We start from the raw sequence: 27,817 nt of genomic DNA, 5'->3' as shown, positions 1-27,817 counted from the left end.
ATTCGCGGACTTTCACATCCCACTTAGTCAAGGTTCCTTTTCTTAGCATTGACGAAAAGGAGAGCGGGCTCTGGGGTCGAGATTGAAGCAATACTCAACGAACAGAACTTGGTGTTTTACTCAAGGCCATTCTTATTGTTGTCAAAAAAATCCTAAAAAAAAACTCCGTAGAGTCGTTCTTTTTGTCAGATCTGTGCAGCAGATGCGCAGGTACGAGATTGTTTTGTATCGGGAACGGTCACGCAAACTCACCTTTTAGTGCGTGTTTTTTTTTTTTAATGATTTAATTTCTTTCTTGGTTTCGTACTTCGGTTTTAACACACTCCTAAAATGCCTTCTCTCGTAGCATAAAACTAGGTAATTGTCCACGCTTAAATTTTATTGCTGATCAAGGTTTATTTATCGTGCAATTGAAACACGCGATCATAACAAATGTCACGCAGCTTATTGAGAAGCTGTTCAAAAGCGCCAGAAAGGTTCAAAGTTAAGACTTGGGGGAAGAAAACGTTGATGGCAAATCGTTACGTTTAGGGTGTGTTTTAAACGCTGTATAATTTAACTCGCTGTACGGACTCACCAAAAGTACCCTCGAAACACTGCAAGGCTAAAAAAAAGTATACAACGACACAACAGTCATTACAAACTAAAATGTCTGAATAACTTATAAGATACCGGTACATATAATTATACGTGTATATGCACAGCCTATCGACTTCCTGTCGCGCTTAATTGCAAATAAGATATAAACTTTCAATCAACTGCAACAAAATAACGAGTTTGTTAATTAGCTTCAACCTATCAGGCTCTGGGTTTTGAAACACCAGGGGGCTATTAGCACCGCGTACAATATCATGATGTTCATGGAAAATGATCTAAAATGAAACAATAATTTATACAAAGAACAACACAAACAATGGCCTTGCCATACAAAAGAAGTACAGATTAAAAATAGATCGACTAATGCACCTTGCGTGACAAGACGAAGATGCGCAGTTGAATTCACGTCGACATGACTAGCTCTTGCAAGAACGTGAAGGTTGTTATTTATTTTGCAACCTTCTGCTTTATTGAGAATGCAGTTGGTGAGTATTGGATAATTTCAAAGAAGTTCTGTCACTAAATGAATGGTTAGGCTACTTGTTTACTTTTAAAATCGCCAAACAGCCTCGGAAACGGGATTGTGTTCCCCCGGACACAGCCCGGCCTATGTGGCTTGTTCTACAAAATTGCGGCACGCTATTTCGTTGCTGTAGATGCCATTTAGCTTACTATCTAAACAGCCGTGATACAGTGAAGTGCTATTTTCAATACCGATGTGAACATGTATCGATAATGCTAGACGGTCGACAGGAGCAAATTGTTCTCTCACAACGACCATGTCTAACGAGTTTTCATTTAGAAGATTTAGCAGTCATCTTCAGAATTACAAATAATTACAGCTTACACGAGTCATGTCCAGCTTATAAACATTGACCTTCTCTCAGAGAGGTACATATATGTATCGATTCTAGACCGGCTCTAGGGGTAACGGGGAAATGTGCAGTAGCTGAAGCAGCTTTTAATTATTGAAAGCCGTAATTTCATATGTCGGTGTGGTCTTTTTAGGCTCAGATGTAACGATGTACTAACTTTGCTGTATATTATTCTGTTTGCAAATTATTCACCCGGGATTATTCACGACTGTTGGGGTTGGGGGGGTTATGATAAATTGAATTAATCCCGGATTTGATCATGTTTACATAAGGTCACGATACTTAGTTATCACTCAACCCTTGCCTTATTTATTGTCAGTGACTAATGCCGGCCCAACAGAGTGTCACGCTTGCACTGAGGGTGATGCAGTCGCTTGCTCCGCGAATCAGGTAAAACAAACATGTGCAACAAATCCAAAATCGCTTGGCACAACTCACTGTGGCTCGATGGCGGGGAAATTTCTGAATCAGTCTGGAAGTACCGTGGAAGGATTTATTCGTGGGTGCATTGACTGTGCAGGTAAATAGTAAACCTTTGTTAACAAATGCGGTCAATTGTTATGTGAATTATAATAGGTTTTTTCTAAGGAAGGAAAACATGAAAAGTTATAACAAACCAAAAAAATAGCAAGGTTTTTACGACTTAGAAAGATTTAGGAAATACGCTGTCTATGAATTTGGCGTAGTTCCCAGGCCTTTACATGAAAAATGTCCCTTGTTGTTGAGCGTTTCACTTAATTATGTCCTTTTCAGTTGGAGACTTGGTGGTCTGATATTTGATTTAGCGGTCCAGGTTTTGAGCTCTGGCCGGGGTCATTGTGTTGCGCTCTTAGGCAAGACACTTGACTTTCCCAGAGCTTCTCCCCCACCCAGATGCATCGTTGGATACTGGGAAACTCTATTCAGACCGGGCTTTTTTGGATCTTTTTTGGGGTAGGGTGTGCATAAAATTACTTGAAGTAGCTCCTAGACGCTTCATGATAAAAAAAAGGAATGAACGCAGGCATGACGGGCCCTTAGGCTTGCACGCCGACGAAAGCTTTTTTCTTTCTTCAGCATTTAATCGTGGTTCATTATTTGAATTCCTTTTCAGACAAAAAAGCAGCGTGTTTCGCCCTTGGCGGCGCTCTTAAGGCACGGAAAATGTGGACCTTGAAGAAGTGTGAGCTCGAGTGTTGTACTGGCAACAACTGTAACACCCAGAACGTGACGCTGTCACAAAATCCCACATCAGTGTTTTACACCGACGGTATTACAAAACTTTTAGAAGTAACACGTTGTGCATGATAGCAAGTTGATCGCCAGCAACGAAGAGTTCAGCTTAGTTCAGTAAATTGTAAAATGGAACCCCCAAACAAAAGTATCTATGAGTGCTAAAAGGTGTAAGGCTCAAGAAGTCGAACTCCGCCCCACCCAGACTCCCCGTGATACTCAGTCCTTTTAAATGTATGAAAGTTAGCTCTAAACCCTGTCATCTCCACATGGGCATTTGGAATTTCCCCGGTAAATTGAACATGCTTCAGCGATGATTGTAAGTGAGTTCAGATTGCATGAAGGCACGTGAAGTAAGCATGAAGGTCGGTCAAAGCTCTGCTGTGATTGACAATAAGAAGGACTGTTTCTAAAAATAAAAAGAACACGAAAAAGGTTGAATCGATGTGCAAGCTTGTGATCATGCGCTGCAGCCACTTTGCACAGGTAAATCTGCCGTGAAAATGGCTATAGATTTATTTCATTTTCCACAGCCGTTTGGACAAAGCAGTGCCACGCTTGCACTGAGCGAGATGCTGCCACTTGCCGGGCGAATCAACAAAGCCAAACCTGTGCAACGGATCCAGACTCACTCGGTATAACTGATTGTTTTTCCGCGGCCACAAAATACCGAGACACGGCTGGGAACGTTCATGAGGGCTTTGTTCGAGGATGCGTTGATTGTACAAGTAAGTAAGCTTTTGTTACAAACAAGTCCAGAACTAATATTTTACATGGTATACTGTATAATACTGAATTTTAGCTTGCAGACCAGGCCTTTTTGCTGAGTGAGCCATGGGTAATTTTGTTCGCGTATCTGGCCTCACCACTACACTCCCCGGGCCATTTTTTTTCCACATCTCAAAAGCAAGATGGCACTCGATCGCTCAGCACAATGCGCTCGCCCACAAAAAAATACACCTGCGTTACAGGCTTTACTTTTTCTCAAAACACGAAGAAATAATTAATAATTATTGTTATCGGAATTAAAAAAAAGAAGAAATGTTCAAAAAGACATTAAATGTGTCGGCTGGCTGGCAAAACGTGGGCAACAACACGGCAAAGAAAGACCTCGGGACCGTAGGAAGAGAATATTGCCCTCGCTCGTTCTTGTACGAACCGAGCGAACAGTACCAGGAAGACCCAGGGCTGCATTGTTGTACAGCCCTTGGGAGGCGCTGTGGCCTAATGGTGAGTGCGCTGGACTCCGGGTGGTCCCCACGTTATTATCTTGGGCAAGACACTTTACTCTTACAGTTCCCCTCTTCACCCAGGTGTATTATCGCCAGGATAGGGGGGAGGGGGAGGTAACCCTGCGATGGACTCGCACCCCATTTAGGGAGGAGTAGAAATACACCTAGTCTCTTCATGCTGCTGACAGCGAGATATAAGCTCCGACCTGATGGACCACTAGGCTCGAACGCAGATTTTACCTACCTGCCTGTTACTTTTACTTCATAGTTAAAGCTCGTTTGGATCCAGAAATGGATCAGAATCGAACCCAGAATTTCTGAAGAAGGGGGGTGACTGATAAGTAAAACAAAAAACGAAAGTTTACAACTTTTTGTCGGATTGAAGCGAATGGCTAGTCCCATCCCCCCAACAAAATCCACCCAGCAAGTCTGTACCCCCTTAAAGAAGCAAGAATGTTGTTGTTATTTTTGTTGTTGTTTACTTGTCTTATTCATTGCTGCAGAACGCGATAAAGCGGCGTGTTACGCTCTTGGTGGCTCTCTAACAGTACGTAAATACTGGACATTGGAGCAATGTAACATCGAGTGTTGTCAGGGTGATAACTGTAACACTCGCACTCCAACCCTGTCAAAATCTGCTATTGCTGTGTTTTCACCAACAGGTAATACAAAAATACAGGTAATTGACGGATAAAAAAATGTAAATGTTCGAAAACAGTTCATTGTAAGACTGAGAGGCTGTTTTATTTTAATTTATTTCATTTCAGAGTAGTGGTACATGTGTTCTCTTCTCCGCATAGGTCGACGGGGCGTTTGTTATAGAAATCTGTTACTCCTCGCGTAAAAAGGGCAATGGCGGACAGTACGATGTTTTCCTACTACTGACAAGTTGCCATTGGAAACGCAGCAAGTTACCCTTGACAACAATGTCGTTTTGACGTCAAAAACTTCTCACTTAACTTGCTTCGCGCCTCACTTGTCGATTTGTTAAAATTTGTAGCTCGCCCCAGTTCCCTGCTTAATTTCGAAATAGCCAATTATGTAGGGGATCAAACAACTACTGCTTGAAGTAATCGCTTGATTTTATTTCTGACAGCTGAGTGTAATGCCTGCGTTGAGAGTGATGCGGCCAGTTGCAACATGAATCAGCAAACTCAGTATTGTGGCACAGGTGAACATTCACTTGGCACAACTCATTGTGCGTCTGCGGTCGGTAAATTTCGGGACAAGTCTGGAAATGTTGTGGATGGTTTTTATCGAGGATGCATTGACTGCACAGGTAAGAGTGAGCTGTTGAAATTGCGCAAAGTTGTTGCATAATGCATTTTTCTGTCAATTGGGATTGCGAAGAGCTAGGATTTTTTTTTGTTTCACGTTGTTTCATTTTTCTTGCTGTGTTATAAGGCACCAAACAAAAGAGAGCTGTACTGAGATGAAAACTCAGTCTTCAAGCCTAAGCGGCGTACCACGTCAGTTCGTCAACTCGGTTTCCATGGCATGAAGCGACTAAAAATATTTCTACTCACCCCTCGATTGGATGCTAGTCCACCAAAGTGTTTTTGCTCCAGCATTGAGGTTGTCGATATACAGCTGGGTAGAGAGGGAATCTGTGAAAGTTAAGTGTCTCGCTCAAGAACATTGCACAGAGACCCCGGCCAGGGCTCGAACCGGGATCGCTCCTTCAGGGTCCAATACACTAGCTTGTCTTAGGCCACTGCACTTTATTAAATTTCTCTTTATGTGTTCTTCCCTTTTGCAGGAAAAATTAACTCATTTAACTTGACCAGACCTTAGGCTTTTCGTTTTCAATTTATCGTTTCAGATAAAATGACGGCCTGTGCAGCTATCGGTGGCGCCCTTAAAGCGCGTAAAGGATGGTCCTTGGAAAAATGTGAAATCGAGTGCTGTACTGGTAACAAGTGTAACACCCAGACCCCAACCTTGTCAGATGATACAGCAATACCTGTGTTTTTACCCCCAGGTACGGTGATAAAAAAATTCCCTGTTGTTACTTTTTAATAGAGATGAAGCCACATAAGCTCAAGCTGGTTTTCATGCGGGTCCTCGACTCTATTCATGTCGGATTGGAATTTGGAAATGTTGGTTTTCCAGGAGGGGAAAACCGGAGAATCCGAAGAAAAACCCTCGGAGCAGGAACCAGAACTAACCGCAAACTCAACCCACATATAATTCCGGGTCCGAGAAGCGAACTCAGGGCACATTGTTCGGAGGCGAGCGCTCTCACCATTGCGCCATCCTCCATGTTAAATGTCCTCGTTGGGGGCTCCTGAGTTTCTGGTGGCAGTGGGCCTTGTCGTGTAAAGCATATTGCTTTTGTTGTAAAAAAAATTGACTTAACAGTAAATATCAAATGCGACCAGAACATAATTTAATTGCAGAATTAATAGAATTGATGAATAATCACAGGCTTCCTAAACTTACGATTCCATCGAACGTTATGATTTTTGTAAGCGTATCGAGTGGAAGGTGACTACCTGAAGTACGCAGTGTTCTGTTACAATTTAGGCCGTTGAGAATTTGAGCATTCTATTAGACATTTTATAAAGTTTAAAATAATTTGGAATTAAAAAGGAAATAAAATTTGACCTTCTTTTCAATAAAACAAAGTAAATCTACTCGCCTTGCCTTGTTCCCGATGTCCTTTTGGGCTATTTCATCGTTTTTAGGATGTTTGTCGACGTCTATTCCGTCTCTGACCGAACTAATTTCTTAGTTCCGTGCGACTGACGCTCGTACATTTTTCGCCAGTTAAATGATTGCTTTATTTTTCTATCCAACAGCTGATGGTCCAAGTCTACAATGTCATTCTTGCCTGGATAGTCAGGGAGGTTCTTGCGACAGTAATCAATTGCAAACCCAAGTTTGCAAAGACGACCAAGATTCGCTTGGTACAAGGCAGTGTTTTTCTGCGGTGACTCAATATCGGGGCCAGAATGGAGATCTCCAGAGTGGCGCTACCAAAGGATGTATTGACTGCACAGGTAAAAACAACAAAAATCAACGACAAGAACCTTTTGAAAAGGCGAAATTGGCCTTTTTCACGAGATTTCTAACACATTTACCACAGCAGTGTATAACATTTATGCTTTGTCTGATTTGACAGGGCAAATCTGCATAACAACAGAAGTCAACTCTGATCTCGAATAAACTGGTCTGGCCGGCCAACTATGACTAACTTTTAGCACGATGTTTAACTCGTAGTTTCCATAGCATAAAATCAACTAAGTCCAGCGCAGGGACTCCGGCAATTCATCGGTATCACGTACACTCCTGATCAGCCCCAAAGCCGGGTCGCTCAATTCCCAACGCGCTCATCATTAGGCCATGTTGCTTTGGGCTATTTATGTTGTCTCTTTTTTCAGATGTAAAAGTAGCTTGTGCAGCAGTTGGTGGCCTCCTCAAAGAACGTCAAAAGTGGAACGTTGCGCAATGTGAAATTGTGTGTTGTACTGGCAATAAATGTAACACTCAAAATCCAACCCTACCTTACCCTGGAAGTGGAGGTGTGTATACAGTTTTGATGTTGTAATTGTCACTGGTCTCAAGACCGTCCACACAACGGTCGGATGCTCTAACCCAGGAGAAAAAAAAAACTCGGCGAACTGCACTGTTGAGTTGTTGAAACACGCGGAAATTTTTTTAAATCACGTGAGAAGTGCATAGAGAAGCACGAAGCACAGTGAAGTGCTTCTCGCACTTTTCGAGTGCTCTTTAAAACTCTCTGCTTGTATAACTCAACAATTCACCTAGGAACAAGATTCTGTTATTCTTTTATAAAATGTTGAAGACGTTTAGCGCATGCAAACTCTTGATCTAAGCCGTGTGCACTACTGACTCGATAAAGCACGTGCGTGACGCGAGTTGCGTGCTTAACGGATTTATAATGAACTCGAACTGACCAATCCTAGCGCGCAATTCCTCGAACATTTTTCAAATTTTATATATGTGTATATTTCTTTAAATTCTTGATTTTCAGTAAATAATAAATAGCAAAATTACTTGAAGAAATGTTGAAAGTAAATTTGTATTTAGTTAAGAATATTCAGTTCGCAAAATACAAATAAAAGCAAAAAATAAAGTGAATGAATATTGCGTGGAATACTTGCCCCGCAACTGCTTCCCTCAACGAAAGGTCAGCTACAGTAGCGAATATATACCCCACCAGTGGCCATATTTGAGCCGTTTACGTCCCCACGGTATAGGAAGAAAAAAAGTAGTACCTAGGGTCAATTAAATAGAACATTTAGAAATGTATTGTACAAGTGTAGCTATTGTTTTAGAGGTTGAAAACAAAAGCTACACTTGTCAAATACAGTTGTAAATTTTTTTCTTTAATTGACCCCCTGAATCTACCAAACGTCAACGTGAATAGTGGGCAAACCAAAGCGCACATAAGTTTCACTTAAATTATGAAAATTGCATGAAACGACGCCTCCATCACTTGTTAGGTCTCTTGGACAAGTTTCATTTTTTTGCGCATGATTCATCGCCTAATTCTTTAATACAGAATACTTGGGTATTACTGGGTGCTTAGAATATAGGCTTGAGACGAAACCATTGCTTGTAACAATATTTTATTTACGTTTTTAGAAAATTCTGTCACTGATTGTATGGTTCAACTTCCAGGTTCGCGGACTTCGACCGTTAAAGGAACAAAGCCAACTGAAGCATCTGGTCAGCAGACCCAGCATGCGTTGTTCAGTGTCGGAGTACTTGCCTTTGTCAACATATTGTACCACTTCTAGCAAATGTAGGGGCGTACCAACCTGCGGTGTATGCTACTTATGAAAGGATAAGTGTATCTTTGTAATAGTCCTTCTTATTAGACTGTACCGTTTAAGTGACTTGAAAACTTCAAGCTTTCAGCTATTGCATAACAAAACCTCAGTACGTGCTCAACCTTAATTAATTAGTGAACTGTTTCTTTTGTTTTTGGTTGTTTGTTTTTGTTTGGTTTTAGCATAAGTAGTAAAAACTTGACATACGTTGCATATACTCAATTTAAAGCATTTTTATTTTAAACTATCTTGTGATGTGACGAACAACAATTTATATAAAACGGCAACGTTTTCAGAGGCTATCCAGTATACCATCCCCCATTACTTCTATTCAATTTTTCTCAGATTAATTGTCTTGACAATCGTTTCAGTTAGTACCAATTCTGGGATGGGAGGGCGAGAACTTATTAAAAGCCCCTAAAGCCAGCTAGGTCTCATTAACGTTTAAGTCAATGAATACGAGATTCATTTTTCTCAGTTGATTTTCAGGGACGGATTTTAGGATTGTTCGCAGAGTTTTTTTTTTTTTTTTTTTTTTTTTTTTTTTTCTTTTTTTTTTTTTTTCAGGCGTCGTGCGCTCATTTCTATTCCCGCGTGAGTTCCTTGCCTTCCTCCCGTTCCCATCGCATTCGAGCAAATTACATCATACTTATTTTCGTATGAAACTGCTTTGATAATAAGTTTGAAACAAAAGGATGGTTCTTTCCTAAATCGAAAATTTACCGCTACCACTGATGTTACTGATTTTTTCGAAAACCTTCGATTGGGTGAGACGTGTTAACTGATTCGTTGTCTTGAAAAAGACAAAACTAAGCTATTTAGTATATATTTTGAGATTTTTTTTTCCTTTAGGTGGGCAATTGTTAATTTTGTTGATAGTAAAGGTCCGTATGTCCCTAAATTCAAATATACATCTGATGGATTTTCCAAGAACCTGGCGCCCACCACCCAAAACAGCCCGGGTCACTTCAAGTCCCTTGCCCTCCCCCCAGGCTAGAAGTTTGTCACGTCACGAGGCCAGCTGACAGCTGCCAGACTGGCAGGGTGCCTTGTATACAGGGAACCGTCGACCAGTGTCATTCAAAATATGCACAGACTAAACAGGGCATTCAAAATTCACACAAACTTGTTAAAAGGGGCCAAAACCTAGCTAGGCCCAGCTTACCCCCAGCTTTTGACGGCTACTCGCCAGCTGGACACCGGCCGATAGCCCAGAGCCTGGGCAAGGTCCCCAAACCATCGTTGAAGCGAAGCCCCCTCGAGTTAAGTTAAATGAGTATATGAAAAAGAAACACAAGAAAACAACACAATAGTTTGCGTTTTCAGTTGTATTTATCATCATTAACATTTTCAAGAAATCTCTCGTATCCGAAAGAACAAATCTACATTGCACGAGGTTCAAGGGCAATATTCAACGACGAGAGCCGATCGAATTAAACCACATTTCTACTGCTATCTAGTATTTATGATTTCGTGTTAATTTGCATTACTACTTCTTCAGGTAAAGTTTAGTTGTTCTTGTTTTCACGCTTGTCGGCAGCAGCCTGAGCACGCGCAGCAAAGCCTCCTTTCTCCACCCCGCCGCCATGTTTTTTTGCCTCAGCCCTCTGAATACGAGCCGCATCTTCTTTAGTCATTGGGTTCTTGGGTTCTTCACCAGATTTTTTGCCTCCTTCGTTGTCCATTCTTTGGCTCTTTTATTTGTTTATTCACTAAAAAAAGAAGTGATAAAAACTTTTTACAATGTCAACGCCGTAAACTCTGCGGCCAAATGCGGTTATAACTAAACAACGTTTAGTTGTACCCAAGGTTTCAAAGCTTCCTTCTCCGTTTTCCAAGGCAAACTAGTTTTAATCGAAGTTACCGATTTTATGCTTTCGAAAACGTCTCTACAAAACTATGACTCTGACATTCCAGTGCTGGCTACAAAGTTTTATTACAAAATTTTTAAATTTTACCGCCCGTGTCTTCTTCGACTTGTTTTCACTACAGAAGGAAAATTGAAAATAATTTTTTTTCTCCGTTTTTAACCATACTTTAATTTAACAAGTTAACAAACAAGTATTACTCAAATTAAGTTCTGCTGACTCGTGAATATGGTACGAAGCCTTGAAACGTGTTCAGATGATTTCCGATTTGCTTTGCAATATGCGGGATCTACAAATGATTTTACATCTTATCAAAAGTTATCAGATTTAACAACTGTACTGATATTCCTCTCTTATATTCGTAATTTTACTGAAATAGTTAACGGGGAAGAATCACTTAGTAAAACGTACCTGGAACAAGCTGAAATAAATGTTCTTTGTGTAATTCAGGAATCGTTTTCCTACGTTTCTATTTTGTGAATGTTGGGAATTCATTACAGTTACGTGCTTTTAACTTCCCGAGAAAACTACGTCAGCATGCAATTGTCATAATGGATAGTGATTTTCTCGGAAACACACACAACAAAGGCCTTCGACAATATATTTTTTATTCATGTGCTAACCCGCAGAGAACTATATTGGCTTATGAAACAAAGAATTCTATCTCTAACTAGTTGAAAAATCTGAATAACAGAAAATGTTCTTTAACAGATCTCCCCACTAACCCAGCAAAGGTGAAACCTTTAGTACACATTTGTTTTAAAATACTGTTTAAAATCATATAATCATGAAGTACAAATGGTGACATAAAAATTAGGCTTGATTCTGTGAGTCACTGACTGACTTTGTAATTTGGCGTCTTTTCTCGGGGCGCTTATTTTTTTTTTTTTTTTTTTTTTTTTTTTTTTTTGCGGCGTTTGGCACAAAAGCCCCCATCCCCCATCTCGTCTAAAATAATAACAAAAGCTGTGATCAGCAATTTTGTATAACAGTTTAAAACAAAGGGTTCGGTCTTTTCCCGGAAATTTAAGCTACAAGCTAATTACTGACGAATTTTCTAGGAGAGCTTCTGCTGTCGTTGGCTGCTATCTAATTTTTAAATGTTTGTTTTTCTTTTAATTAGTGAGTTTTTCCTCAAGGGTCTCCTAGGTTACTCTTTATGTAGATAAAGAACGTAGACAGAACATATTCAAATTCACAACATCTTATCTTCAATCTTTCTGCGTACAAGTACTAACTTTACGATTTATTTCTCTCGTTAGAATACTCCGCCTTACTCTTGCATTGTTTGAAAGAAATAGGGGTCTATCTAAGTATTAATTTGTACTACGCATTTTATTAGTTTCGAATAAAAATCAATAAAGACTAATGTATCTAAATAAAACTTGTTATAGCAAGTTCATAACGGTATATTGGTATATCGTGTTGTGGTAAGAGCATTCTCGTCCCCATACCCTTTCGTCCTTCCGGCTGGGCCTGGCGCGGGGCTCTGGGGCCGTCCGTCCTGTCTGGACTTCCGCTCTTCAGTTGCAGTCAGACGTTCAGAATGTAGAGGGTCGTTACGTTCACTTCCGCTGTTCCGCCTCGATATTCCTCCCCGAGCCCTCCGTTCTCGCCGCGCTGAGAACGAAGGGCATGGGGACGAGAATGGGTAGAGAGCAGGTAAATGATCAAATGAGCCCGCCGCCATTTTGTTTTGCCTCAGCCCTCTGAATACGAGCCACATCGTCACTTTTCTGAACAACAACAACAACAACAAAACCTTTATTTATACACGATGGGATAAAAAGCTACATAGCTTGTGGGGTCGTGTGTAAATAAAACATTAAATCTAGTAGATAAAAAACATTAAAACTATATCAAGGTAAAAAAATAGGTCACCAAGGGTGACATGAGTCTAATGCCGTATGGCATAGTGATACAGATTGCGCGGTTTTCGTAAGCCGGTTAAAATTGGTTAGAGGTTTGTGTTCGGGAGTTTAATTTAAAATGCTTATAGCAAGCTAATGGCATCGTGGATGATTATGGATGAAAAAGAAACAGTCATAAATGTTATATGCTTCACAAAATTTAAAGTATGAACAGGAGTTGATGTTACTTCTTCCGTATTGTCCGTAAAAGCAGAAACGATTAAACATTTGGACAAGATTGCATGACGATTTACAAAAGGGTGGAGAGCAGGTAAATGATCAAATGAACCCATCCCCCATCTCGTCTAAAATAATAACAAAAGCTGTGATCAGCAATTTTGTATAACAGTTTAAAACAAAGGGTTCGGTCTTTTCCCGGAAATTTAAGCTACAAGCTAATTACTGACGAATTTTCTAGGAGAGCTTCTGCTGTCGTTGGCTGCTATCTAATTTTTAAATGTTTGTTTTTCTTTTAATTAGTGAGTTTTTCCTCAAGGGTCTCCTAGGTTACTCTTTATGTAGATAAAGAACGTAGACAGAACATATTCAAATTCACAACATCTTATCTTCAATCTTTCTGCGTACAGGTACTAACTTTACGATTTATTTCTCTCGTTAGAATACTCCGCCTTACTCTTGCATTGTTTGAAAGAAATAGGGGTCTATCTAAGTATTAATTTGTACTACGCATTTTATTAGTTTCGAATAAAAATCAATATAGACTAATGTATCTAAATAAAACTTGTTATAGCAAGTTCATAACGGTATATTGGTATATCGTGTTGTGGTAGAGAGCATTCTCGTCCCCATAGCCCTTTCGTTACTCTTAGCCGGCTGGGCCTTGGCACGAGAAAACGAAGGGCTCTGGGGACACAGGATTTCCAGTCCTAGATTCTAGGACTTCCGCTCTTCATGTATGCAGTCATGACGTTTCAAAAGAATGTATGAGAGAGTCGTTACGTTTTCGACTTCCGTTTAGTAATTCTTTGTTCCAAAGAGCCAATCAAAAAAATTCGAATTAATTAAAAAATCCTATGTCCCCAGAGCCCTCCGTTTTCTCGTGCCAAGCCGGCTAAGAGAAACGAAAGGGCTATGGGGACGAGAATGGGTAGAGAGCAGGTAAATGATCAAATGAACCCGCCGCCATGTTGTTTTGCCTCAGCCCTCTGAATACGAGCCACATCGTCACTTTTCTGAACAACAACAACAACAACAAAACCTTTATTTATACACGATGGGATAAAAAGCTACATAGCTTGTGGGGTCGTGTGTAAATAAAACATTAAATCTAGTAGATAAAAAACATTAAAACTATATTAAGGTAAAAAAATAGGTCACCAAGGGTGACATGAGTCTAATGCCGTATGGCATAGTGATACAGATTGCGCGGTTTTCGTAAGCCGGTTAAAATTGGTTAGAGGTTTGTGTTCGGGAGTTTAATTTAAAATGCTTATAGCAAGCTAATGGCATCGTGGATGATTATGGATGAAAAAGAAACAGTCATAAATGTTATATGCTTCACAAAATTTAAAGTATGAACAGGAGTTGATGTTACTTCTTCCGTATTGTCCGTAAAAGCAGAAACGATTAAACATTTGGACAAGATTGCGTGACGATTTACAAAAAGCATGTTTGTTTGGCCGCTTTGCAGTATTACACTGTCCCGGCCTTTGCCATACACTGAAATTGAATTTCATGCTTTTACGACTCTCAGAGATCTTAAGTTCTTCTTACAGCTAGAAAAATCATAAAATGGTTACATTGATATGGAAGTGATGATTCGCGAAATTTGTACATCATGATAAACAGTCTTCGCTCCTGTGTATGGTAGCTCGATAATAATTGCCTACATGTACATTTATCCATGTACATCTTTTATTTTTGAAGGTTTTTGTTTGCACTGTAAAGAAAAAATTGGTCAAAATTCGAATGATTTAAATACAACAAGCAGCTATTTCAAAAAGAAATAGTGTTTCGTTTCCTGATTGCGGAAGGGTAAGAATAGTGTAACACCTAAGGAGAGGTGGGTTTGGGGTTTACTTTAATTTGGAGAAGGTCCTAGTGTATGTTAAATTTGCCGAATTTATGCACGAGTGCAGAATGAAAAGAAGAACTTCATATTCAGTAGTAACTTAAATTCTCATTTTACACCTACTGTCGATTTTATGTAAAGGAGACATAAACTACGTCCTGCTGCAGTTTGGCTTTCAAGAGTTCAAGTAACACATAAATATTTCTCTTTATAGGAATAGCATATGTCTTTCTCTCCAAATTAAGTTAAGTGAAGGGAGCTTGCCTTTATCGTTTTTACTCATCCAGTGGAAATTAAAATGATTTTTTTTATTTCTGCAGAACACTTTTTTGCTTAAAAATGGCACCCGATAGCATAACTTTGGATGTTACATGAATGGAAAAATAACTTACAGAAAATATTTAAATATATTCCTATCAATGTGGGGAAACATGAAACCACAAGAGTAAAATGCAAGATCAGAGTAATGCAATTAATTTAAATGGTTTATTTTTTGAAACAAACAATCCTAAAATAAATCAGTTCCATAAATAAAGTGTTTTGTGACTACTGATCTCTGATAAAATGCAAAACAACGCTTTAATCGAAGATGAAATTATTACCTTTTGACAAAAAGCTTGAGGTATATACTTCTCTGTGTTGATCACATGCTCAAATCAAATAAATGCCAAATTCATACAAACCAAAACCCTGGTCGACAAGAACAGAGATAAGCACACTGTTTCGAAGCCGTTTCTTTAAAATGAAATGCCTGTTGTCACTTTACAAAGACACGTAAACAACCAAAGCAAATTAATGTAAAAAGCTACCATACACAGATTTTTAACAAGGATTTTTAATTAAGCAAAATTCAAGTTTAAAGAAAGTTATATGTTATATATAGTCGTACCAGGATTGTATTTTGCTCGATCCGCGCTGCACGCTCTCCCGGCAAATATAAAATTATCTCCACAGAATAAGACACAGCCAAGTTGCATCTGTTGTCAGTGTAACAGCCTTGCATTGGTAACACTGATAATAACGATTTGCATTTTTGGCGATACTGTGGAGTTTCGATCAGACCGCGATGGCTTTGAATAATCCAAATAATGTTTATATCATTAATTTAATTTCAGAAATCTGCCCCAGCAGTTGCAACGGTAGTTAATGTTGAGCGTTACAACAACTAAGGAGACGAATTTAGTTCGACACGGCAGTTGCACACCTTGCTATACGATACTGTCCATACAAAATTTAAACTTTGAGCAGAACTTATTTATCAACTTTCCGTGCAGACTCGAATGTTTTTGCGACGCCGACGTGACACTGATCACGCAATTCCGGGTACATCCACGCGAGAACCCACGCAATTTTGCGTGTATTCGCGCTGTTTGTGACGTCGAAGATGCCGTGAAATTTTCCTGTACAAATAGAATAGGGCAATCTCCCACATTTATACATTCCTCTGTTACATGAAGTGAAATTAACTTTGTAAGTCACCTGCAAATATGCACTTCTCTTTGTAGCGCACTTGCTCTACCGTGCGAGCAAACACGAGATACGCCAAGTCATCCCGTTTTTCTTTGCGCTTGTAAACACTGATTGGTGGAAATTTACTTCCGTTTCAGAATAATATTAAACGCTACGAGAGCTTTCTCTAGTTTTCTTACAATACATCGCTTTAGTCAAACTTAAAACCATTGCAGTCGTTAGATATTTCTGTTTGCAACGAATCTAAATTTTTTTGGTCATGCTGAGGAATATATTTCCGATATTTGAAGAACATGACTGTTTTTACGAAATTAATTGCCATCGGTCATACGTATTTACTTTGTGGTTACGACCGTTAACGTTCTTGTGATTGGATAGCAGCCCCCCGTGCGAGCAAACACGACAAGTCATCCCTTTTTTGTTTGCGCTTGCAAACACTGATTGGTGAAAATTTACTTCCGTTTCAGAAAATCGCTAGAATGTTTACTTAACAATTAAACGCTACGAGAGCTTTCTCTAGTTTTCTTACAATACATCGCTTTAATCAAACTTAAAACCATTGCAGTCGTCAGATATTTCTGTTTGCAACGATTCTCAATATTTTTTTTATCATGCTGAGAATATCTTTCCGATATTTGAAGAACATGTTTTTACGAAATTAATTGCCTTCAGTCAAACGTATTTACTTTGTGGTTACGACCGTTCTTCTGATTGGATAGTAGCCCTCACTGTGTAAATAGTTCACATCGAAGCCAAAATAATACCGTATCGTTTCTGAGGAAACGAAACAAAAACCGAGGTAAAGTTTTCTATTTTTTAAAACAAAATAAATATTTGGTCGCATTGTGTAAATAAACGCGAGTCGCCGTCGAAATATTTTTTCTCAAAGACGTCTTGCTTTTTAAGCAAGACGAAAACACAAGTGCTTAACTGAAATGAAAACGAAGATTTATTTTCACAAAAAGCTTACAAATGTCTTAACTGGAAAATTATTTCGTCCTGTTCAAGTGTTGAATAATCGTGACTTGAGAAAGAACTTTTAATTATGCGTGGGAACACGTGTCGCTGATTGGCTGTTTTTAATTGGAACTAATCGTGCGTGTTCGTACGGAGTCCGTTCTTGCAGCTGATCATTGTTTTCTACATTACAGCGAACGATTATCGATCCCGAACCATTCCCTTGGGATTGCTAACAGCTTTTTTCATATAACAAAGAGTCTAATGCGCATGCGCAAAGCGCACGCAAGCATTAGACTCAAAAACGCTAAACTAATTGCTAAAAATTGCTAAGATTGTTACAATGATAAAAATATAAAAAGCGCTAAGCTCTCTTACAATAAAGATTGTTAAAATTGGTGTTTTTAATTATGTTCGACTTGTTGATCATTGTCACAAAACTCCTGAGGGACATAGCCTCGTGACACTCTCCTGGTAAAAGGTTCCAGAGCACTGTCCCTCTGTAAGATGTTGAAAGTTTCATTGAATTGGTATTAAATGATGGGGGAATTAGTAAATGTTTTTTTTCTAAAATTGTTCGAGTGTTGAAACTTGGTTACAAGTCGAGCCATGCAAGAGGGGGAGTCATTATGGTAGATCTTATAGATAAGTTTCAGAATCGAAAGTTTGTACGTGTTTCTTTAAGTATCCCATTTAGCGCGGTCAAGGACTTCAGTAGATGGCATGTCTTTAGGTAGGTTAAAAATGATCAAGTGCGTCAAAGTCGTCTTGACGACTCATGCCTCCCCAGACGGTTATACCGTACGTGACGGACGGGATTATGACTTTGTAGTATAACTTTAAAAGAACTTGCTTCGGTAAAAACCTACACTTCTTAATAAGGCTTAGTTTATTTTCAAAGTTTTTCTTTAGGCTATTAATTGACATGTGGAGACCGACTTAGTTTGTCATCTATGTCAACGCCCAGGAGTCGGCTATGTTTAACCCAATTAAGTGTCATTGTCAGTAAGAACCGGGCAAGCTCCACGGATCGAGGTTGCCCGATCCCCTTCAAACTTTCAGCGTTTTTTCTCTATCGGATAAGATTACGATCGGTGCTATTCTTAGTAAAATAAAATAAATTCCTTCGGATTTTGACCACCCCCTTGTTTTTGGAGCAAATTAAGCAAGATACGGTGGCAAATTTATGTCAACTTCCACGGCTAATTTTACTAACGTCAGATAACCCTTGATCATTTTTACGACTGTTACGTATTGTCCGGCATATAAACAACTCATGTCTGTAATATAAACGATTTTGGATAAAAAGCTTTACTTTGGCTCGACTCCAAATATTAGCATTTTTTGGTTATCAGATGCAAGGCAATTTTTTGCAATTTTTAAAGCCAATTTTCTCCAAAGTGCGGCAGTCTCTTTTAAAACCAAACATATCTTTTATGAGTCCGTCCATAAGTCTAAATAAATCCGCAAACTCTCATTTGGCAAGTCAAAATCCCGTCGTGTGAACTTCCTCACAAATTGACCTAATTAGCATAATTTGGTCTAATTTGCATAATTGTTGATTTCCCAGAAAATTGTCACGCTTTTTGTTTCATGTTGAAGGTGTTTATTAACTTCTTTTTTAGTATTAATAAGCACGATAGACTACTTTCTGAGAATAGTAGGTATATTTAAAAGAATTTTCCCACTTACAAAGCAAAAATTCTTTCCTACAGACTTCCTAGAAATTTGACCAAACTTGATTTGTCATCGAAATTCATGTCTCCCCGAAAAATTGTCACGCTTGACTTATTTCATGTTGAAGGCGTCTATGTTCTCTTCAAGTGTTTATGACAATTCTTTTCCAGTTTAGTGGGCATGCTTAAATTGAGCTTTTTCGATTGTTTGTTCGTTTACTTTTTTTAACATGGAATGTATAATTATTTCTGCCGCTCCTGTAGCGACTAGTATGCTGTGGTGTTTTCTGTAACCAATAATGTAATAATCCCGAATTATATTTTTCATACTAAAAGTGAAGAGCTAAAGCTAATTGGGAACAACACGTTAAAATATATTGTAGTTTAGAGGGCAGACAATCGCAGATTGTACTGGTGACTAATCTTTAAATAAGGAGCGTCCGTCCGTCCGTCCATCCATCCATCCATCTATCATGATTAACTAGCTATCTATCTGACTGACGTCTTATAAGCCTGGGTGTCAGCTTAGGGCTCATTAGCAAGGTTGATCTGATCCTGAATCGAGCTGGGCACATTGTTATTACAAATGACACATAAATGCACATGATAATTTATCCTAGACATAAAAAACGTTGACTGCAAACTGGGTACACAGAAAAAGTAATACAATGCTCGTATCAAACCCATCGAGGACCGCGGGAAAGCATAAAGATGCCACGCCACGTAAGCAAACGATACTCGGAAAAATAGATCAAATTCACCACTGTTCCCATTGGCTCTGGTAAGTATAAATTAATATGTGCTCCGAATATAAGGAACTGGGTAGGCGTAAACATACATGCATAGTTGGAACCTATATAATTTGTTGCTGGCTACTTCTATATTTATTCGAATATCCACGTTGGGAGGGAGCCAATTGTTAGGGAAACTTATCTTGTTGATGGAAGGGTTAGTGTGACAGGGAGGTAGGGGGGATAATGTACTCTGCTGTGGGTTCAGAGGTCAAAATTTTATTATATATATTGAAGAGAGTCTCAATGGCAAATGAATAAGATTCTCTACTGAGCCGATTAAGGCTCTTTCTAATATGATGTCCCTGCATTCTATCCTATGATTGAATTTTTTTTTCACATTTTTAGTATTAATAAGCACGATAGACTACTTTCTGAGAATAGTAGGTATACTTAAAAGAATTTTCCCACTTACAAAGTAAAAGTCTATCCTACAGGCTTCCTAAAAATTTGACCAGACTTGCACTATGCCTTTTTTTTTGGGAAAACTTTACTTATGAGCTGTTCAGATGCAAACGATAATACACATCATCGTATTTTGTTTATTAGGAAACTGATTGGTTTTTCAGGCGTAAAAAAAGTCCCCACGTTCGGACTGTTCGGTGTCTGATCATATGCTATATTGAGTATAAGACTGAACTGAAATGGCACTTATAACTAACATCGTGTGTTGTATTTAATCTACAATAAAGCAACAAGATTGACAGAACTAGTTAATCTTCATAACCAAACATCATGCCAAAAAGGTGGCCAGTTTAGTTACGCGTTGCACGCAAGAAGCTTGTTACTACACTTAAACCAGAATTTAAAATACGTTTCAATATTGTTTCAATTTTTTTGTTTGACAACGTGACAGTATATATAGAGATTGTGTCAACAAAGCTGATTAATACGCTATTTTGTTGTTGAAATCTCCCAGCTATTTCGTATTTACTTTTGTTCTGTCGGGGACGAAAAATGAAACATTTTTTATCCTTGATCACGTCTATACAGTGACATTTCTTACAGCATGTAGTCTAAATACTAAGATTTTCACCTAACTAGTAAGATAAGTTCAGAGTTGAGTCCGAATGATTAATTTGGTACGAACATCGATAGGGAATAACAGAATACGAATGACGAATTTTTACTGTGGAATAATAGAATAGGGCACCAGCAAGGTATAACATAATTTTAATAGAGCTGTAATAATGGAGATGCTAGAGCTGGTTAATGAAATCTCAACTATTCCTCTTCACCCTTGCGTTTCTAACCTAAATGGCAGTAGATGTCTTTGGTAACTACATCTAGACAAATGGCATGAATAATAAAACTTCGCAAATCCAATTTTGATATCTAAGCAACAAAAGAGAACACTGACGATTCTACGTAGCTGGCGGTTTGTTGGCACGTAATGTCGAAGACGGGCTAAACTAGCCAATGGGTATCCTCGCGATTTTACATGTATTTAAAATGCCGGTCATCTCAGAGACTCTGTGTACCTAGCTTACGAGCCTTAATGGAGACGATGGGTTACAAAAAGCGACATAGGTGCATTTGGGACAATTTAGCTTATGTCGTAGGTTACTTGGCAGAGTGTCCTCCATCAACCCCACCCCCACCCATCCCACATCTCCTTTCGACATCCTTTGTGACAAAATTATTAGTTATTAGCTATAAGCTTTTAGTTAAGTTACTTTTGAAAGCACATACAAATTTCGGAAACTGCTTCAATGGCCTCGATGAAAGTCTTTTCTTGATAACGGTCCGCTTGTCATCAGATGTAGCTGCTTGCAGATTTCTTTCAGGACAACTAGTTTGAGATTGCCAATTTTGTTGGTTTAAACAAGGTCGCAAATTAACAAGAAACAAAAATTGATGGCTTTGCTTGCCCATGTCATCCATCAACAAACTTGATAGTGTCCAAGGCCATCTCCGACACCACGGTGAATGTCTTCCTTAGTGATTTCCTCAGGGTTAATACCCCTATAGTGCTGCACATCTTCTTGGCGTAAGATCATGCTGCTGCTCTGTTGTGCAGTCCTGCTCTCTCCAGGCTTAAAGGTGAGCTGACCATCCTCGTTTCTAAGCATCTTCGTCTCCGTCGTTACCTGCAAAGGATCGGCCTTGTTTCTAGTTCTTTCACGCTCATCAAATTTTTTAGTCAAAAATGTCTGGACGTTATCCGCCATTCTGGTCGAACACACAGGTATTAAAACAATAATAACAACTAAAACAGCGATCGCAACAATGGTCACCGACGAAGTCATCAACATCGTAGTCGTGACAATCGCCATTTTCTTCTTCTTCTTCTTCTTCTTCTTCTTCTTCTTCTTCTTCTTCTTCTTCTTCTTCTTCTTCTTCTTCTTCTTCTTCTTCCCTCCTCCTCCTCCTCCTCCTCCTCGTTATCATCATCATCATCATCATCATCATCATCATCATCATCATCATCATCATCATCATCACCATCTTCTTCTTCTTCGCATTTCATCAACATCTTTACCATTATCGTACCACGTTTTAATGTGATTTGCATTTGCAGGGAGCCCCCATGTAGTATAATTTAGCCTCCAAAATGGTAAAAAGGAGGCAAGGGGAGAAAAAATCCGAGCGGTTTCCGAAACGCTTTTCCTTCCAGACCTCACGCTGGCTACCCACGTAACTTTTTTGTTCCAGACCTCCTATTAGTAGAACATGTTTTAAATTCAATCATAGGATAGAATGCAGGGACATCATATTAGAAAGAGCCTTAATCGGCTCAGTAGAGAATCTTATTCATTTGCCATTGAGACTCTCTTCAATATATATAATAAAATTTTGACCTCTGAACCCACAGCAGAGTACATTATCCCCCCTACCTCCCTGTCACACTAACCCTTCCATCAACAAGATAAGTTTCCCTAACAATTGGCTCCCTCCCAACGTGGATATTCGAATAAATATAGAAGTAGCCAGCAACAAATTATATAGGTTCCAACTATGCATGTATGTTTACGCCTACCCAGTTCCTTATATTCGGAGCACATATTAATTTATACTTACCAGAGCCAATGGGAACAGTGGTGAATTTGATCTATTTTTCCGAGTATCGTTTGCTTACGTGGCGTGGCATCTTTATGCTTTCCCGCGGTCCTCGATGGGTTTGATACGAGCATTGTATTACTTTTTCTGTGTACCCAGTTTGCAGTCAACGTTTTTTATGTCTAGGATAAATTATCATGTGCATTTATGTGTCATTTGTAATAACAATGTGCCCAGCTCGATTCAGGATCAGATCAACCTTGCTAATGAGCCCTAAGCTGACACCCAGGCTTATAAGACGTCAGTCAGATAGATAGCTAGTTAATCATGATAGATGGATGGATGGATGGACGGACGGACGGACGCTCCTTATTTAAAGATTAGTCACCAGTACAATCTGCGATTGTCTGCCCTCTAAACTACAATATATTTTAACGTGTTGTTCCCAATTAGCTTTAGCTCTTCACTTTTAGTATGAAAAATATAATTCGGGATTATTACATTATTGGTTACAGAAAACACCACAGCATACTAGTCGCTACAGGAGCGGCAGAAATAATTATACATTCCATGTTAAAAAAAGTAAACGAACAAACAATCGAAAAAGCTCAATGTAAGCATGCCCACTAAACTGGAAAAGAATTGTCATAAACACTTGAAGAGAACATAGACGCCTTCAACATGAAATAAGTCAAGCGTGACAATTTTTCGGGGAGACATGAATTTCGATGACAAATCAAGTTTGGTCAAATTTCTAGGAAGTCTGTAGGAAAGAATTTTTGCTTTGTAAGTGGAAAAATTCTTTTAAATATACCTACTATTCTCAGAAAGTAGTCTATCGTGCTTATTAATACTAAAAAAGAAGTTAATAAACACCTTCAACATGAAACAAAAAGCGTGACAATTTTCTGGGAAATCAACAATTATGCAAATTAGACCAAATTATGCTAATTAGGTCAATTTGTGAGGAAGTTCACACGACGGGATTTTGACTTGCCAAATGAGAGTTTGCGGATTTATTTAGACTTATGGACGGACTCATAAAAGATATGTTTGGTTTTAAAAGAGACTGCCGCACTTTGGAGAAAATTGGCTTTAAAAATTGCAAAAAATTGCCTTGCATCTGATAACCAAAAAATGCTAATATTTGGAGTCGAGCCAAAGTAAAGCTTTTTATCCAAAATCGTTTATATTACAGACATGAGTTGTTTATATGCCGGACAATACGTAACAGTCGTAAAAATGATCAAGGGTTATCTGACGTTAGTAAAATTAGCCGTGGAAGTTGACATAAATTTGCCACCGTATCTTGCTTAATTTGCTCCAAAAACAAGGGGGTGGTCAAAATCCGAAGGAATTTATTTTATTTTACTAAGAATAGCACCGATCGTAATCTTATCCGATAGAGAAAAAACGCTGAAAGTTTGAAGGGGATCGGGCAACCTCGATCCGTGGAGCTTGCCCGGTTCTTACTGACAATGACACTTAAGGCAGTTCCCTCCTAGCAGTATCGGAGGAAGGAGGCCAGTGATAGATCCTTTGTGGATAAGCATGTATTCTGACTTTTTCGGGTGGGGAGTGAGCTTGTATAAAAGACTGCGTATAAAAGACTACTAAAATAACCAGGCGTATAAAAGACTATTAAAATAAAAGTTCGGCCACATGTTAGTCATAAATAGACCGCTTTCTCGGAAAAATCCGCACGGATTCGCTTGTTTACTAGGGGAGGGCACGGGGATAGCCGCGACTTCTTACCAATTTAATTTAAGATTGAAATACAATTATTGTTTCAAGTTAGGGTATCTAATAAATAAGTTGTATCTAACTAATTTGCCTCAATACTGAAAAAGAAAAACACAAACTATGCGTAATTATTGCAAGTTAGGATTTTAATTCTGTGTCTGTGTAGCTATAAATTGGAACAAAAAAACTATTTGACATTGGAATGAATATATATTTCCAACGTTTTGCTTGAAAAAACAATAAGCAAACAAACAAAACAGCACAACATGTAAGCGTTTTCAGTCATTTTATTTATTATCTTTTACATTTTCATATATCTCGAATCCGAAAGAACAAATCTACATTGCATGCATGGGAGTTTCAAGGGCAATACTCAACGACAAGAGCCGATCGAATTAAACCACATTTCTACTGCTAACTTGTATTCATGTTTTCGTCCTAATTTGCAATCTTCTTTCTTCTTCAGGTCTAGTTCAGTTGCTAGTGTTCTTGTTTTCACGCTTGTCTGCAGCAGCCTGAGCACGCGCAGCATGGCTTCCTTTCTCCACCCCGCCGCCATGTTGTTTTGCCTCAGCCCTCTGAATACGAGTCGCATCTTCTTTAGTCGTTGGGTTCTTGGGTTCCTCGCCAGAGTTTTTGCCTCCTTCGTTGTCCATTCTTCTTAATTAATTCGCTAAAAATGTGATGGCAATTTTTTAACCATCTTCTTTCCAGGCCATCTAAACGCCATAAACCCTGCTCCAAATCGCGGCCACGACTTTAACAACATTTTACCCAGGTTTAAAAGGCTTTAAGGGGGCTCACAATAGTTTTAAGGTTTTCCAGCACTTTTACATTTAAGGGATTCAATAAAACAAAATAACATTTATTTTTACAATTTCTTGGGAATAGCTACTAGCTCGATCGTCAGTGAACCGAAATATAATCATATGGCGTCATCACCTGTTACCATAGCAACAGGATATGGGTGTAAATAGGAGCCATCATGGAGCTTCTAACGGTAATAACGCAAAAATTAACTCGGTGACCCCTATTTTTCTGAATCTTATCCAATTCTACATAAAAAGGGGAGCAATTATAAAGAGTTAAAAAAAAATTCTCTGGAGCAGATTTTATGTAATTACTCAAAACCGTAATTTTTGACTGGCTAAAAATCCGGTCCAGAGAATTTTTTTGAATTTTACCTGTAGTTTTCTTTCAGGCCACACTATCTAATTTTGAAATAAAAAAGTGGGGTCACCGGACTTGTTTTTCAGTTAAATTACTTCGCGTTTCAAGAAAATCCACGCGCGTTTTAAAATCTGGCCTTTACAAGATCCCGTCTTTCGCATGCGTAAACGTTGTCCGCTGGTCAATGCCCTCGATTTGCTTAGAAAAGTCACTTGCTCGCTTTCATATTTATCAGTCATTAAGTTGGCCTGTAAATCGAAGTGCTGTCAATAAATGAAGTAAACTAAAGCCACAGACAAAGCCGCTTAAGGAAAGATAGAGAAGTAAACGTGTATTGCATGCTTTAGTTTCGGGAATTTCGTAGGTTTGGTTGGAAGTCCACTCCGGGGTCTACACGATCGATCGCAGCGCATACATAAAATTTTCTCCTTGGCACCATGTATGCTGATCGGCAAACATTTTTTTCTTCAGCTAATAGTAACAATAAAGACTCTTCGCGGCTAAAAATGTCAAGAAAACGCGATTTTCTCAGAAAACTGGACAAAAATAGACTTCGACAAAAAATTTACGCGCCGCCATGTTGTTTTTCTTTTTCATGGCTGAAAAATCCCGCGAGTGCCGCGCGTGATTCGCGAGGTTTGGACCCAGGCCTCAAGCGACCGTAAAACTATTGTGAGCCTCCTTAAACTCGTATTACTTCTCCGTTTACCATGGCAAACTAGTTTTTACTAGTAATCAAAGTTACCGATGGTCTCTACGAAACTATGATTCTGATGTTCCAGAGCAAACTACATGTACCAGGATTTGTTACAATATTTGTAAATTTTGCCGCTCGAGTCTTCTTCGACTTGTTTTCACAACAGAAGGAAATTGAAAAGGATTTTTTTCTTTCTGTTTTTAACCAAAGTGTACTTTAACAAGTCGAACTAGTATTACTCAAATTAAGTTCTGCTGGCTCGTGAATTTGTTACGAAGCCTCGTAACGTGTTCACATGGAATTTTTGTCGATGGTTTCGATTGCCCGATATAGTCCTAGCTAGAAGGGATTTGCTTTGCAATATTGATCTATAAATGATTTCACAGCCGTATCAAAGTTATCCTTTAACAACGTAACTGATATTCGTGGCCTATATTTATAATTCTACTGAAATAGCTAAGGGAGAAGAAGAATCACTTAGTAATACGTACCTGGAACAAGCTGAAGTAAATATTTTGTGTGTAATTCAGGAGTCTTTTCCCTCCGTTTCTCCTTTGTCAATGTCAGGAATCATTACAGGTACATGTTTTTAGCTTTCCGAGAAAATTACGTCAGCATGCAATTAGCATAATGGATAGCGATTTTCTCGGAAAAACACATTATCTAACGTAAACAAAGATCTTAAACATGTGCTGACCAGAGAACTACTGGCTTGTGAAACAAAGGGTTTTATCCCTAACTGGTTGAAAATTCTGAATAACAGAAAACGTTCTTTAACAGATATCTTCCCACTGACCTAGCAAAGGTTAATAAACCTTTCATATATTTGTTTTAAAATGCAATTTAAAATGTTATATCATGAACTCAAGGTGGTGACAAAAAATTTGGGCTTGATTATATAAATCAATGACTGGCTTCGTTCTTTGGTGTCTTTCATCGGGCGCTTATTGCTTTTTCCAGACGTTTTGGCACAAAAGCCCCCATCCCCCATCTGCTTCTGAAACAATAACAAACGCTGTGATCAGCAATTTAGTAAAACAGTTTGAAACAAAGGGTTCGGTCTTTTCCCGGACATTTAAGCTACAAGCCAATTACAAATTTTCTGAACAAGCTTCGGCTGCCGTTGGCTGCTATTTTCTTGCTTATTCTTTTTAAATATATATTTTTTTTCTTTCAATTAGTATTTTTTTTTCCTCAAGGGTTACTGTTATATTTAAAAAAAAAAAAATAGAAAACATATTCAAATTCACAATATCATTTGATCAGTCTGTCTGCGTACAGTTAAAACTTCTACGCTGTATTTCTCTCGTTAGAAAACGCCGCTTCACTCTTCCATTGTTTGAAAGAGATAGAGGTCTATCTCAGTACTAATTTATACTTCGCATTTTAGTAGCTTCGAATAAAATTCAATATAAAGTAATGTATCTCAATAAAACTTGTCATAGCAAGTTCATAACGGCATAAATTGGTATATCGTGTTGTGGTAAGGGACGGACCATTATTTTTTTAAAGGGGGGGGGGGGGTGAAAAATATTGAAAAAAATTGTTTGCAAGGCCTGGAAAAACAAAATAAATTGTTTGCAAACACGATATGTACAACAAAAAATAGTACGAATTTCGAAAAAAAAAATGTTTGCAGAGGTGCATAAACTAAAAAAAAAAGTTTGCAGAGGCAAATTTTTCATTCCCCCCCCCCCCCCCTCTCCAAGAAGATAATGGTCCGTCCCTAAAGAGAAGGTAAAAAACGAACTACATATCAATTTTCTGAAGTCTTAATAAAAGTTCGGC

At 38.7% G+C, this 27,817-nt stretch overlaps 1 protein-coding gene and 1 long non-coding RNA gene across 3 annotated transcripts; one reads left to right on the top strand and one right to left on the bottom strand.

The window, feature by feature from the left end:
- The first annotated feature begins 958 nt into the window (after window positions 1-958).
- LOC144661532 (putative skeletal organic matrix protein 2) lies at window positions 959-9,922 on the top strand. 2 transcript variants are annotated; one of them, XM_078522331.1, is made up of 10 exons: window positions 959-1,082; window positions 1,792-1,992; window positions 2,566-2,721; window positions 3,218-3,412; window positions 4,420-4,578; window positions 5,013-5,195; window positions 5,739-5,897; window positions 6,718-6,918; window positions 7,300-7,440; window positions 8,564-9,922. In XM_078522331.1, the coding sequence occupies exons 1-10, from the start codon at window positions 1,010-1,012 to the stop codon at window positions 8,680-8,682; spliced, it is 1,587 nt and encodes a 528-aa protein (XP_078378457.1). In that variant the 5' UTR covers window positions 959-1,009; the 3' UTR covers window positions 8,683-9,922. The 2 variants fall into 2 exon arrangements, with proteins under 2 accessions (XP_078378457.1, XP_078378458.1); XM_078522332.1 differs by lacking the exons at window positions 3,218-3,412; window positions 4,420-4,578.
- Window positions 9,923-10,028: 106 nt separating this feature from the next.
- LOC144661572 (uncharacterized) lies at window positions 10,029-27,179 on the bottom strand. The gene is made up of 2 exons (XR_013572309.1): window positions 26,521-27,179; window positions 10,029-10,427 (listed from the first exon to the last, which is right to left on the bottom strand). It is a non-coding gene; the product is annotated as an uncharacterized LOC144661572 (long non-coding RNA).
- Window positions 27,180-27,817: the final 638 nt, after the last annotated feature.

The sequence above is a fragment of the Oculina patagonica genome, chromosome 7 (genome assembly GCF_052425735.1).
Source record: "Oculina patagonica isolate OP01 chromosome 7, crgOcupat, whole genome shotgun sequence".
NCBI lineage: Eukaryota > Metazoa > Cnidaria > Anthozoa > Scleractinia > Oculinidae > Oculina > Oculina patagonica.
Note: the sequence above shows the minus strand (reverse complement) of the source record. Positions and strands in the feature narration are given on the sequence as shown.